Genomic DNA, 14974 nt, shown 5'->3' on the forward strand with positions numbered 1-14974 from the left:
TTTTTTAATCACATACGAAGAAACAAGGAACTGAGGAAGAAAGGCAGAAAGTACTGGATAAGGCGGGTAAGCGACATACAACAACCATACAACAATTACAGCACGGAAACAGGCCATCTCGACCCTTCTAGTCCGTGCTGAACACGTATTCTCTCCTAGTCCCATAGACATTTCGGGTCAGACTATGAAGATAGTCTGAAGAAGGGTCCCGACTTGACACACCACTATCCATGTTCACCGGAGAAATTGCCCGATCTGCTGCATTACTCCAGCACTTTGTGTCTTTTTTTTTGTGTGGTCACAAATTAACTTACTGAAGCCTTCAAAAGTGTATTTCTAGCTCCATTGTGTGCTGGCTGACTGGAAAGTGGCCAACTTGATACCGTTATTAAAAGAGGGAGACAGGGCTAATCCTGGTAATTAAAGGAAAGCCAGTTTAACATCTGTGGTAGATAAAATTAGTTAATTAAAAATAAAATCTCCATATATCTAGTTAAACATCAAATAGATAGAAATAGCTAGCACAGATTTCAAAAACGAGACATTTGTATTTAATAGAAATTAGTATGCGGCCACATGGAAATCTTTGAAGATGTAATTAATAGACACGGAGATCAGGGAAAGGCAGTATGTATGGACTTTATTAAAATTGTTGATAAGGTACCATGCAAGAGATTAGTGGGGAAGATTATTGGGTGCAGAGTTGAGAAACACATAATTGGTTAGAGGGGAGAATACAGATTAGAAGTTAAGAAGAAGCTTTTAGCGTGGTTTGAAGTGCAAAACCACACCTACAGTTGAAGCTGATCCAGTTCCTTTTTTCATAAAATAGTTTGTTACACACTCACCAAATTTGTATGCTACGCCTTATCTACGAAGCATAGATACGCTTTCCCAACCGGCTCTGCCACTTTCAAAGATATGTGCACGCAAGTCTCTGCTTATTTAACCTGCACAACATGATATGCTTTAGATGGAGACAGAGTGCTGGAGTAACTCAGCGAGTCAGAGCATCTCTGGAGAAAAAGGATGGGTGACGTTTTGGGGCAAAAAGGAAGGAGGGGTTTGACTGAAAGTAGAGGTTTGGGTTGGGGGGGGGAGGGGGGGGGAGGTTGGGAAAGAGGTGAAGAGCTAGAGGCAAGAAAAGACCAGGATCCCCTAATTTTGGTCCCCTAATTTGAGGAAGGACATTCTTGCTATTGAGGGAGTGCAGCGTAGCCTGCTCAATCCCTTAAGAATGTTATATGTTTCTCTAAGATCCCCCTTCTAAATTGCAATGAATACAACCCCAGTCAATCCAGTACAGTATCCTATCATGTACCCAGCTTCCACGGACAATGCGGGTTGCTATTTGAATGTACTGCTTGCATGAGAATTTTAAAAAAATTACCGTACAGTTGTACAGGGCCTCCGTGAGACCACACCTGGAGTATTGTGTGCAGTTTTGGTCCCCTAATTTGAGGAAGGGCATTCTTGCTATTGTGGGAGTGCAGCGGAGGTTGACCAGGTTAATTCCCGGGATGGCGGGACTGTCATATTCTGAGAGAACCCGGAGAAAACCCAAGCAGTCACAGGGAGAACGTGCAAACTCCACGCAGACAGCACCCGAAGTCAGGATCGAAACGCGTCTTTGGTACTTTCAGCCGGCGGATCTATCCGGTGCACCACTGTGCCACCCTTGATCCAGAGCAGAACATTTCCTTGTCGATTTGGCTGACAAACAGACCCAAGCCATAGGCAAATTGTAAATCTAAAAACTTCACAGGAATGCTTCTTCTGTCTTGAGCCTTCCTGTTCAGACCAACGGGAGACAGTGAGGGAAGCTAGCGTGCCGATGGTGTAATGGACAAGGTCTCAGGCCAGATAGATCTGCGATAAAGGAGTCTCATGGCACGGGGGAGCTGAATGATATTAAATAGGAGAGACGGAGATGAAAGAGCGAGTTTGGCCAGTCTAATATGTTCTGCGGGTAGAATAATCTAGAACCATGCTGGCTGCCCCGGGCAACAGTCTGGAAGTTATAATTTAATTAGATCAGACACTGGTGACGCCGCCACATCTGGATTACAGCGTCCAATATGCCTTCTTTAAAGATATGTGTTGGAGGCAGTTCAGAGAAGGTTTGCTAGACTAATAGAATGGGCAAAACAACTCAGCGGCTCAGGCAGCACTGGTGAAGAGAATAACTGATACCTGACCCATTGAGCTCCTCTAGCCTTCTGGTTTTTAACTCAAGATTGCAACATCTGCAGTCTCTTGTGTCTCTCCGAATGGGTTGGCTGTTTCACGAGGAAAGGTTAGGTTAGGAACAGGCTGGAGTTGTGTTTATTGCAGTTCGTTAGATTGAGAGGGGACTTAATTAAAACATGCAAGATCCTGACAGGGTGGATGTGGAGAAAAAACGTCTTCATTGGAAAATCTAGAGTAATGGGACTGTTTAATTATGCGAGGTCACCTATTTGAATCAAGGTGTGGGAGGTCATGTTGCAGTTGTATAAGACGTTGGTGAGACCGCATTTAGAATATTGTGTTCAGTTCTGGGCACCATGTTATAGGAAAAATGTCAAACTGAAAAGAGTACAGAGATCCCCATCCTGGATCAGTCCAATCAGGGTTGTGTCATCCGCAAACTTGAGAAGCTTGACAGAGGTGTCTGTGGAGGTGCAGTCATTGTGTGTGAAGTGGTGATTGGAGTGGGGTGGGTGTAGAAGGGCCCAGTCTTTTCAGGCTGAGGTCAGGCTGTGAGTGGTTAGTGAAGTGTTGGTTGGGGTGGGAAAGGGTCCACTCTTTTCATACTGGAGTCTTGCCTTAAGTAGGTGTGAAGTGGTGAATGGGAAGGAGAGGGTGCAGGGTCCATTCTTTGCAGACTGGGGTCTGGCTGTGTTTGTTGGGGAGGGGGTACCAGGGTTACGTTTCTGATTTTCAAACTTGCAGTAAAACTCATTCAGGTCGTTCGTCAGCTGCCGATTGTCCAAAGAGCGGGGGGGCTTTCCTCTTATAGCTGGTGATTTCTTGCATGCCCTTCCAAACTGAAGAAGAGTCATTAGCTGAGAATTTGCTCCTCAACTTCTCAGAATACCTTTCCTTGGCAGCTCTGATTCCTCTTCTCAGCTCTTTATCGATTAGGCTATCTTTTAACTCTTTAATGATTAGGCTATCGACTTGACGCATATTTGCCCCCAGCCCCCACCACCCCCACCCCGATCTCAAAATGGAAACGTTACATCTGTATATAATGATCCCATTAAAATGTGTATTTATGTCACAAACTATGGAATTCATATTTTTCAGTATTGTTATCAAGGAAAAGAAAGCAGTTCCAATTGTTTGATATTATTTGATCTTGTTTAATATTATTCATATGGAAGAGAAAATATAATAGCTCTAAAACCTACCTTAATTTTGCAATCTCACTCAAGATAATCCCCCTTTCCCTCTCCCCTCCCCCATCTCTCTCTCCTCCCCCTCCCCCCTCTTTCTTGCGGGGGAGGGGGGGGCGTAGATGAAGGTGGCGCGGGCCCAGCGGGCGGGGGGGATGAAGGTGGCGTGGACCCAGTGGGTGTCAGTGGGGGTGGCGTGGGCCCAGAGGGGGGTGGGGTGGCATGTGCCCAGCGGGGGTCAGCGAGGGTGGCGTGGACCCAGCGAGGGTCAGCTGGGGTGGCGTGGGCCCAGCGTGGTTGGCGTGGGCCTAGCAAGTGTGGCGTGCACCCAGCAGGGGTCAGCGGGGGTGGCGTGGACCCAGCGGTGGTGGCGTGGGCCCAGCGGGGGTGGCGTGGGCCCAGCGGGGGTGGCGTGGGCGCAGCGGGGGTCAGCTGGGGTGGTGTGGGGGGAAAATGGCTTGGGCCCCGGCGGCGGGGGGAGGCGAGGGGAGTGGACTCCGCCGCAGCGGTGTCTGGTGTTGGGGTTACAGCCGTTGGATTCAGATTCAGCCACTCCCGCCCAGGGACGGGAGAACAGAGAACTGGCCGTTTCCAAAGTGGAAACGTTGATTTTTTCCCCCGATTTCTTCCCCCCCCCCCCCCCCCCCCCCTATTTTTTTATTTTTTTGTTGACTTTTTCTTAGGGGGAAAAAAAGTGGGGTGCGGTCGCACCCAACGCACCCCCCTTTCGGACGGCCATGTTAGATATTTTGTTAAGATGGAGATTGATAGATTCTTGATTTGTACGGGTGTCAGGGGTTATGGGGGGGAAGGCAGGAGAATGGAGATGTGAGGGAAAGATAGATCAGCCATGATTGAATGGCGGAGTAGACGTGATGGGCTGAATGGCCTAATTTTGCTCCTATAATTTATGAACATGAACCAAAATTAAGCAGATTTTACATGAATACTTAAAATATCAATTATGTCATTGCTGTTGAATATCTGTGGAATCTATAGTGGGAAACAGGGCAACTTATTCAGTTATTAGCAGACTTAAGACATGTAAACCTCAAAGAATCCAATTACATTATTGTTGCCAGCTCCAAGTATCAGATGTGGTTCAGTTAATAACACTTCTGCCTCTGATTCGGAAGGCTCTCAGTTCAACTATCAGTCCATAAACTTGAGCTGATGCTCGAGTACAGTTTCGAAAAGGTGTCGCATTAAGAATAAGGGGTCGGCCATTCAGGACTGAAATGAGGAAAAACGTTTTCACCCAGAGAGTTGTGAATCTGCGGAATTCTCTGCCACAGAAGCCGGTGGAAGCCATTACACTGGATGTTTTCAAGAGTTGGATATAGCGGTTACGGCTTACAGAATCAAGGGATATGGGGAGAAAGAAGGAACGGGGTACTGATTGTGGATGATCAGCCATGATCATATTGAATGGCGGTGCGGGCTCGAAGGGCCAAATGGCCACTCCTGCACCTATTTCTTATGTTTCTATTCAGGGAAGTTGTATTTTAGACAAAAGGTGGACTGCATTGATCTGAATTAGACCAGACAATTTATCTCCAGCGTCCTAGCCAATATTTATCCCTCTACCAATATAATAAAAATACAATTTGCCATCACTGTATAACTACTTGTGGGAGAAGCACCATAGAAGCAATTTTATCAGGATGCATCACGGCACAGTTTGGGAACAACTCCATTCAAAACTGCAAGAAATTGCAGCGAATTGTGGACGCAGCCCAGACCATCACACAAACCAACCTCCCTTCTATTGACTCTAATTATATATTTATACCTAATGCTGCCTCGACAAGGCCAGCAGAATAATCAAGGATGAGTCGCAGCCTGGCCACTCCTCCCCTCTCCGATCAGGCAAGAGGTACGGATGTGTGAAAACGCACACCTCCAGATTCAGGGACTGTTTCTTCCCGGCTGTTATCAGGCAACTGAACTGTCCTATCACCAACTAGAGAGCGGTTCTGAACTACTATCCACCATAGAAACATAGAAAATAGGTGCAGGAGGAGGCCATTCGGCCCTTCATTGTAGCCAGCACCGTGATCATTGTGATCATGGCTGATCGGCCCCTATCAATAACCCGTGCCTGCCTTCTCCCCATATCCCTTGACTCCACTAGCTCCTAGAGCTCTATCTAACTCTCTCTTAAATCCATCCACTGATTTGGCCTCCGCTGGCCACTGTGGCAGGGAATTCCACAAATTCACAACTCTCTGGGTGAAAAAGTTTTTTCTCACCTCAGTCTTAAATGGCCTCCCCTGGCCTACCACTTTGATGACCCTCGGCCTATCCTTGTTCTGACTTTGCTGGCTTTACATTAACCATATAACCATATAACCATATAACAATTACAGCACGGAAACAGGCCATCTCGACCCCTCTAGTCCGTGCCGAACACATAATCTCCCCTAGTCCCATATACCTGCGCTCAGACCATAACCCTCCATTCCTTTCCCCCTGCGCTCAGACCATAACCCTCCATTCCTTTCCCTATAACATTGCACTAAACGTTATTCCGATATCATGTATCCATACACTGTAAATGGATCGAATGCAATCATGTATTGTCATTCTGCTGATTGATCAGCACGCCACAAATTGAAACTGAATAAATGTTGCACATAAATTCTCCAGAGCAACAGAGCTTCCAAAGTATTTCATACAATGTAAAGCGCTTTGGAAAATCCAGAAAGGAAGTTAAAAAGGTGCAATGGAAATTATTTTCCCTTAAACCAGCAAAATGGATAGGAGGGTAACCGATGGAAAGTGAAAAAGAAGTGGTTCACTTGTGTGTAATCTTGTGCCCTGCCTATTTACAAGAGTAAATTATTTATTTCCTTACTCAGTGCTCAACCATTTCACGAAAAGTGTAGGATCTGGGATGCCAACTGAATTATAACAAGTAGACACAGACAAAACATTGACTCTTGATCGGGGCAGGTTGCTGCACATGCACGATGATGACAATTCATTTACACGCACAAGGCTAATGGTCAAAAATTGGAGGTAGACAAAAAATGCTGGAGAAACTCAGCGGGTGAGGCAACATCTATGGAGCGAAGGAATAGGCGACGTTTCGGGTCGAGACCCTTCTTCAGGGAAAAAGAAGGGAAGAGGCGGAGACAAAGAGTTTCCCTTCTCATCTCCACCGTCCATGCCAACCCCACCCCATTTGTTCATGGACTTCTCCAAACTCCAAACTCATTAGTATCCTCTCTCCATGCTCTCACACACTGACCTCTCCAGCCATCATCTCCCATCCTATTTCTCAATCACTGCTCAATGTATGTTCTCCCTTCTGGAATGATGTAAGAATGGCGAAGAAAAGCCTTACTGGAACACTGCATGTACAGGACCTGTTCCACTGTTCCCAGTGCTTTGGGCATTGGGCATTGCACAATGGGAGAATGCTCGTGCATATTTTTTTAAACATCCTTTCAGGGCGGTCACGGTAGCACATCGGTAGAGTTGCTGCCTCACAGCGCCAGAGACCCGGGTTTGATTCTGACTACGGGTGCTGTCTGTACGGAGCTTGTACGTTCTCCCCGTGGGTTTTCTCTGAGATCTTCGGTTTCCTCCCACACTCCAAAGACGTGCCGGTTCGTAGGTTAATTGGCTTGATAAATGTAAAAATTGTCCCTAGTGGGTGTAGGATAGTGTTAATGTGCGGGGATCGTTGGTCGGCAAGGACCCGGTGGGCCGAAGGGCTTGTTTCCGTGCTGTATCTCTAAACTAAACTAAACTAATCAAATCCAGCTTGGCATGACTTGCAAGCACCAATTACTGCAAAACCAAACTCTTGGCAAAAACAGTGGAACATTCTTTTTACCCAGACATTTCAACAAGCATTCTTTACGGATTTCGGCAAGAGAATCCATTTGTCTATATGAAGATGTTCTTTCATTCATTTACTAAACTATAAGAACATAAACAATAGAAACAGAAGCAGGTCTTATGATTCTTCCATAGATTATGGATGTTAGACACAAAAAGCTGGAGTAACTCAGTGGGACAGGCAGCATCTCTGGAGAGAAGGAATGGGTGACGTTTCAGTCTGAAGAAGGGTCTCGAATCGAAACGTCATCTATTTCTACTCGCCAGAGATGCTGCCTGTCCCGCTGAGTTACTCCAGCTTTTTGTGTTTATCTTCAGTTTAAATCAGCATCTGCAGTTCCTTCCTATACAAGATTCTGGATAACGTGATTCTTGGTCTCATTTCCATTTTCCCGACACAACACCCCACACATGGTCGCCTAATGTCTTGGCCATGAATGTTTTCAATGGCGCAGTATCTAGAGTCTTTGGAGACAGAGAATTTCACACATCAAGAAGAAATGTTCTCTTATCACAGTCTTAAATGCCTTTTCCATTACAATGTCCCTCCAGTTTGATGACCTGGAAAAGATCATCCACACATTCATCTCCTCCCGCCTAGATTACTGCAACTCCCTTTACACTGGCATCAGCCAAGCTTCCCTGTCCCGCCTGCAACTGGTCCAAAACGCCGCAGCGACACTCCTGACGGGCACCCGAAAAAGGGACCACATCACCCCGATCCTGGCCTCTCTCCACTGGCTCCCTGTGCGGTTCCGTATAAACTTCAAGATCCTCCTCCATGTCTACAAAGTTCTCAATGGGCTTGCCCCCACCTACATAAAGAGTCTTCTCACCCACCAATCCACCTCCAGGCCCCTCAGATCGGCCGACTTGGGGTTGCTGAATATCCCGCCGTCTAGGCATAAGCTCAGGGGTGACTGCGCCTTTGCGGTTGCAGCCCCTAGACTGTGGAACAGCATCCCCCTTCCCATCAGAACTGCCCCCTCCATCGACTCTTTTGAGTCAAGATTAAAGACTTATCTATACTCCCAAACCTTTCCTGACGTCCTCCGAGTGAGGGCTACATGTATATATGTATGTAGTTTGTTTTGTTGTGCTATTCTTAAAACAAATGTAAAGCACTTTGGCCAACGAGAGTTGTTTTTTAAATGTGCTATAGAAATAAATGTGACGACTAGCTCTACACTCCTCCACTGGGGGAACCATCCCCACAATATCTACACCATTAAGCTCCCTCACCACCTTGCACGACTCAATGAGATCACCAGCTTAAGGTTATTTTGTCTCGTAAATTAACCCCCTCAATCTACAAGTCGAGCAAAACACGGGGAGAAGTAATGTCCGGGTTGGGACAAGTCTTTGATTATGTTGGCAACTTTGTTGACAAGACAGTGTGAAGTATAGATGGGGTCATTAGTGGGAAGTCTGTTCTGTTTGATGGACTGGGCTTCTTCCACAACTCTGCAAAGTACTCTTGCTTCTATTTCTTACTTTCTTTTCCCATTTACCTTTGAGATGTCTTGGCCATCAATTTTAATGCAACCTCCTCTGATGTCATAAAACCGGAAGAGGAGACGGATGATTGTGCTTTTCCCTGAACCCGAGGGTCCAACCTGAACAAAATACAAGAAATAAAATAGTTCATCCAATGGTTAGAATATCCTGTGCTTTATATGTCCACAGCTACATCATCTATAGTTACACAGTACGTCTAAAGTATTTTACGGAGATTTGGCATGTCGAAGAGGTCTCTCTCCAACTTCTACAGGTGCACGGTAGAGAGCATTCTGACTGGTTGCATCGTGGCCTGGTTCGGCAACTTGAACGTCCAGGAGCGAAAAAGACCACAAAAAGTTGTGACCACTGCCCAGTTCATCACCGGCTTTGACCTCCCCACCGTCGAAGGGATCTATCGTAGTCGCTGCCTCAAAAGGGCAGTCAAAATCATCAAGGACCCACACCATCCTGGTCACACACTTATCTTACCATTGCCATCGGGAAGAAGGTACAGGAGCCTGAAAACTGTAACGTCCAGATTCAGGAACAGCTTCTTCCCCACAGCCATCAGGCTATTAAACACAACAACGAATAAGCTCTGAGCTCTGAACTGCAAAAGACTATATTATTATTTGTTATTTGCACTATATTTGTTATTTCTTGAACTTTTTATTTCCCCCCCCTTATATACAATGTTTACATATTCACATATTATGTTGAGCTGCAGCAAGTAAGAATTTCATTGTCCAGTCCGAGACATATGACAATAAAACAGTCTTGACTCTCTAGTGTAAAAGCCAGCTTTCTCCATTAACTGGGCTGGAATGCCATGTTACCACAATTATTTTCCATCGTTAAGTTAATTTTAACAAACTAAAACTTGTATGGACACAATTATTATTCATTCATCCATTACCTGGAGAAACTTTCTCTGAATCCCTACAGGCTTTGTGGTAATGATGGCTGTCCTGATGATTATGACTTGCACAGCAAGTATAAAGAGTTGAGTCAAAGCCCTGTCCCACTGTACGAGTTCATTCCAAGAGTTCTCCCGAGTTTGCCCCGATTCGAACTCAGAGATTTATGGTAATGGCCACTCGTCGGTACTTGGGGCTCTCGCGGACATTTTTCATCATGTTGAAAAATTTTCACCAGTCTCCCGAGCTTACCTGCCGTTAGTGAGTCTTCCCGAGTACCTGCCGTTAGCGTTACGAGCCGCTAAGAGACGTCCCCGAGCTCCGACGTACCCGCTACGTTTATTCTTGTGCTTACCACGAGCTTGATTTTTTTAAAACTCGGGAGAGCTGTTGGAATGAACTTGTGCCGTGGGACAGGGCCATTAATTCCTTCCTGATAGTAATTATCAGCACCGACCTTTACTCCACTTGGGTCAGCTATTGACGGGCTTCTTCCATCAGGGTGAGATCTCCCTCTACTGGGGTGGGGGTCACGTGAAGGACCTGTCCCACTGTACGAGCTAATTCAAGAGCTCGCCCGAGTTTTAAAAAAAAAATCAAACTCGTGGTAAGCACGTAGAATGTACGTAGCGGGTACGTCGGAGCTCAGGACGTCTCTTAGCGGCTCGTAATGCTAACGGCAGGTACTCGGGAAATGCGGTAAGCTCGTGAAGACTCGTGAAGATTTTTCAACATGTTGAAATATGTCCACGAGAGCCCCGAGCACATACGAGCGTCTATTACCGTAATTCGCCGAGTTCGAATCAGGGGAAACTCGGGAGAACTCTTGAATTACCTCGTACAGTGGGACAGGCCCTTGAAGGTTACAACTACATAGAAGATAATCAGTTTGTGAATTTTTTTTAATCACAAAATGATTTCAATGTCAGAATAGACAAAAATGCTGGAGAAACTCAGCAGGTGAGGCAGCATCTATGGAGCGAAGGAATAGGTGACCCGAAACGTCGCCTATTTCCTTCGCTCCGTAGATGCTGCCTCACCCGCTGAGTTTCTCCAGCATTTTTGTCTACCTTCGATTTTCCAGCATCTGCAGTTCCTTCTTAAACATCACTATCAGAATAAATCATTTTTTACAAGTAAATGGAGAAGTCCTGGGGTTAATCTGTGTTACAATAAAAGAGGTGTTTGACATCTTAAAACATATGTGCAAACAACAGGGTTGTCTTATTGTGTGACTAACTTCCCCAATATTGGCTGGAAATTGCTCAGTGCTAAAGGCTGAGATGGGGTAGAATTTGTCAGGTGCATCAGCCATGATCACATTGAATGGTGGTGCTGGCTTGAAGGGCCGTGTGGCCTACTCCTGCACCCATTGTCTATTGTCATTCAAAATGGTTTCTTGAAGAGTCAAGAAGAGTCAAGAGAGTTTTATTGTCATGTGTCCCAGATAGGACAATGAAATTCTTGCTTGCTGCAGCACAACAGAATATGTGAACATAATACAGAACAGAAGATAAAAGTTCAGTGTGTCTATATACCATAGACCATACATATACACAATAAATAAACAGATAAAGTGCAATAGGCTGTTATTGTTCAGAGTGTGTTTGATGGCGAGTTTAATAGCCTGATGGCTGTGGGGAAGTAGCTGTTCCTGAACCTGGATGTTGCAGATTTCAAGCTCTTATCTTCTTCCCACCGTGGCAGCCATCGTTGGCGCCAGCAGCAGCAAGCATGTTCTATATGAAAGTACTGTAGATAAATATGAAGTTAGGTATTTGCAAGACATTTGGACAGGTACATGGATAGGAAAGGTTGAGAGGGATATGGGTCAAATGCAGGCAAGTGGGACCAGGGCAGATAGGCATCTTGGTCAGCATGGGTGAGCTGGGCTGAAGAGCCAGTTTTTGTGCCGCATGACTACATAAAATTCTAGACCTTTAAGCTCGCCGATGATACCGCTGTTGACTGGATCAACAACGATGAGACACAATAAAGGAAAAAGATTGAGAATGTTCTTTTGATATTATCTCGCAGCATTCTTCTGCTTTGCACTTGCTGTTCTATTTCATCGTGGTATTTGCCTTTATTGTACGTATACCACACTGTTTGCCCTGTGAGCTTCACATGAACAAGACAATCCATTGCCCCCTGGTGTACAGGACAATACACGAGTCTGATCTGAATCAGTGTGGTGTGACTGGACCAAGTAATACATGTCTGACACACTGCAGCAAACTTACCAGGGCCAGCGTGCGTCCCGGTTGAACGGTGAATGATATGCCTTTCAAGATTTCGTGACTGCAAGAGAAAAGAAACAAAATGCAACTTGTATTCACAATGTTAGGCAAGTAAAATGAAGAATGCGACCACTGTTCAATGAACCTTGGGACTTGCAAACTTACAGGCAACTTACAAAATGTTTCATTGAAGTCCATCATACTGTAGAAATGTTCTTTAATTGGCGAGATTGAAATAGGTTTAGGTTTATTATTGTCACATGTACCAAGGTACAGTGAAAAGCTTTGTTTTGCTTGTGTCTCTGAAGGAGAAACTTAGTTGTATCGCCATCTGACCAAAATAACAGAGTCAGAGCTGATTTCTGTCTGAGATTGAAGATCATTTTTCCTGCATCTACCCTGTCCAATCCTCTAAGAATTTTATGTTTCTGTAAGATACCCTCTCATCCTTCTAAATTCCAGCTAGTACAAGCCCAGTCGACCCATTCTTTCATCATACGTCAGTCCCGCCATCCCGGGAATTAACCTGGTGAAACTACGCTGCACTCCCTCAATAGCAATAATGTCCTTCCTCAAATTAGGGGACCAGAACTGCACACAATACTCCAGGTGTGGTCTCACCAGGGCCCTGTACAACTGCAGTAGAACCTCCTTGCTCCTAAACTCAAATCCTCTCGCAATGAAGGCCAACATGCCATTAGCTTTCTTCATTGCATGCTGGACCTGCATGCTTACTTTAAGTACTCCAGGTGTACTCGATCAGTCTGAAGAAGGGTTTCGGCCCGAAACGTCGCCTATTTCCTTCGCTCCATAGATGCTGCTGCACCCGCTGAGTTTCCCCAGTAATTTTGTGTACCTTTGCTTACTTTAAGTGACTGATGTACAAGCACACCCAGGTCACGTTGCACTTTCCCTTCTCCTAAACTGACACCATTCAGTTAATAATCTGCCTTCCTGTTCTTGCCACCAAAGTGGATAATCTCACATTTATCCACATTATACTGCATCTGCCATGCTTCTGCCCACTCACCCAACCTAGCCGAGTCACCCTGCAGCCTCATAGCAACCTCATCGCAGCTAACACTGCCACCCAGCTTTGTGTCATCCGCAAATTTAGGGAAGTTACATTTAATTATCTCGTCTAAATCATTAATATATATTGTAAACAACTGGTCCCAGCACCAAGACTTGCGGCACTCCACTAGTCACAGTCTGCCATTCTGAAAAGGACCTGTTAATTCCTATTCTTTGCTTTCTGTCTGCCAACCAGTTCGCTATCCATGTCAATACCCTACCCCCAATACCATGTGCTCTAATTTTGTACACTAATATGTGGGACCACCACATCCACTGGCTCTCCCTTAACGATTCTACTTGTTACATCTTCAAAAAATTCCAGCAGATTAGTCAAGCATGATTTCCCCTTCACAAATCCATGCTGACTTTGACTGATCCCGTCACTGCTTTCCAAATGCGCTGCTATAACATCTTTAATAATCGACTCCAGCATCTTCCCCACTACCGATGTCAGGCTAACTGGTTTATAATTCCGTTTTCTCTCTCCCTTCTTTCTTAAAAAGTGGAGTTACATTGGCTACCCTCCAGTCCACAGGAACTGATCCAGAGTCGAGAGAACATTGAATAATGATCATCAATGCATCCACGATTTCTAGGGCCACCTCCTGGAGTACTCTGGGATGCAGACCATCAGGCCCTGGGGATTTATCTGCCTTCAGACCCAACTGTTTATCTAACACCATTTTCTGACTAATGTGGATTCCCTTCAGTTCCTCCCTCCCACTAGATCCTCGGCCCCCTAGTATTTCCGGGAGATTGTTTGTGTCTTTCTAAGTGAAGACAGAACCAAAGTACTTGTTTAACTGATCTGCCATTTCCTTGTTTCCCAATATAAATTCACCTGTCACTGACAGTAAGGGATCTATATTCGCCTTCCCTAATCTTTTCCTTTTTTACACACCTAAATAAGCTTTTAAGTCAGTTTTTACCTTCCCCGCATGTTTTCTTTCATGTTCTTTTCCCCCCCACTCTTAATTAACCCCTTTGTCCTCCTCTGTTGTGTTCTAAATTTCTCCCAGTCCTCTGGTTTGCCGCTTCTTCTGGCCAATTTATATGCCTCTTCCTATTTACTTATGCCTGCTCTGGTATTCACTAGTCAGATAGCACGGAAACAGGACCTTCAGCCCAACTCGTCCCTCGGACCAAGTTGCCCTATTTATGCGAGTCCCATTTACCAGTGTTTGGCCCATATTCCTCTCAACCCTTCCTATCCATGTACCTGATCAAGTGTCTTTTAAATGCTGTTATAATACCTCCCTCAACTACCCCCTCTGGCAGATAGTTTCATAAACCAAGGAGGAACAAAGGGGGGACCGTCGTGAGGGAGGGGAGGGGGTAAGAACAAAGGGCGACCTGGCGCGGAAGTACTTTGTAAGAGCATTCATTCATTCACTCTTTTGAGAGAAAAAGTTGCCCCAAAAGTTGCCCCTCCTCATATGAGGAAAGATTGAAAAGACTAGTCTTGTATTCACTGGAGTTTAGAAGGATGAGGGGTAGTGGGGTGGGGTTTCTTATAGAAACATATAAAATTATAAAAGGAGTGGACAAGCCAGATGCAGGAAAAGTGTTCCCAATGTTCAGCGAGTCCAGAACCAGGGGCCACAGTCTTAGAATAAAGGGGAGGTTATTTAAGACTGAGGTGAGAAAAAACTTTTTCACCCAGAGAGTTGTGAATTTGTGGAATTCCCTGCCACAGAGGGCAGTGGAGGCCAAGTCACTGGATGGATTTAAGAGAGGGTTAGATAGAGCTCTAGGGGCTAGTGGAGTCAAGGGATATGGGGAGAAGGCAGGCAGGGGTTATTGATTGGGGACGATCAGCCATGATCACATTGATGGCGGTGCTGGCTCAAAGGGCCGAATGGCCTCCTCCTGCACCTATTTTCTATGTTTCTATGTTTGATGGCACATTAATCCAGAGCTATTTTAAGACCAACTCTATCTTTGGAAACCTATTAAAAAGCAAAGCAAAAAAAAATAAAAAAATGCCAGAGCATCAACCATAATCATATGT

At 45.3% G+C, this 14974-nt stretch overlaps 1 protein-coding gene across 2 annotated transcripts in view; it reads right to left on the reverse strand.

Annotated features, from left to right (window-relative positions):
• Positions 1 to 14974, reverse strand: part of abcb6 (ATP binding cassette subfamily B member 6 (Langereis blood group)) — a 174666-nt gene that overhangs the window by 80757 nt on the left and 78935 nt on the right. For both annotated transcript variants that reach the window (XM_033024954.1, XM_033024953.1), the window contains exons 14-15: positions 11890 to 11947; positions 8741 to 8845 (exon numbers count right to left, since the gene is read on the reverse strand). In XM_033024954.1, the coding sequence (XP_032880845.1) occupies positions 8741 to 8845; positions 11890 to 11947 (163 nt within the window). The remainder of the gene's footprint in view (positions 1 to 8740; positions 8846 to 11889; positions 11948 to 14974) is intronic.

The sequence above is a fragment of the Amblyraja radiata genome, chromosome 7 (assembly GCF_010909765.2).
Source record: "Amblyraja radiata isolate CabotCenter1 chromosome 7, sAmbRad1.1.pri, whole genome shotgun sequence".
NCBI classification, from domain to species: Eukaryota; Metazoa; Chordata; class Chondrichthyes; order Rajiformes; family Rajidae; genus Amblyraja; species Amblyraja radiata.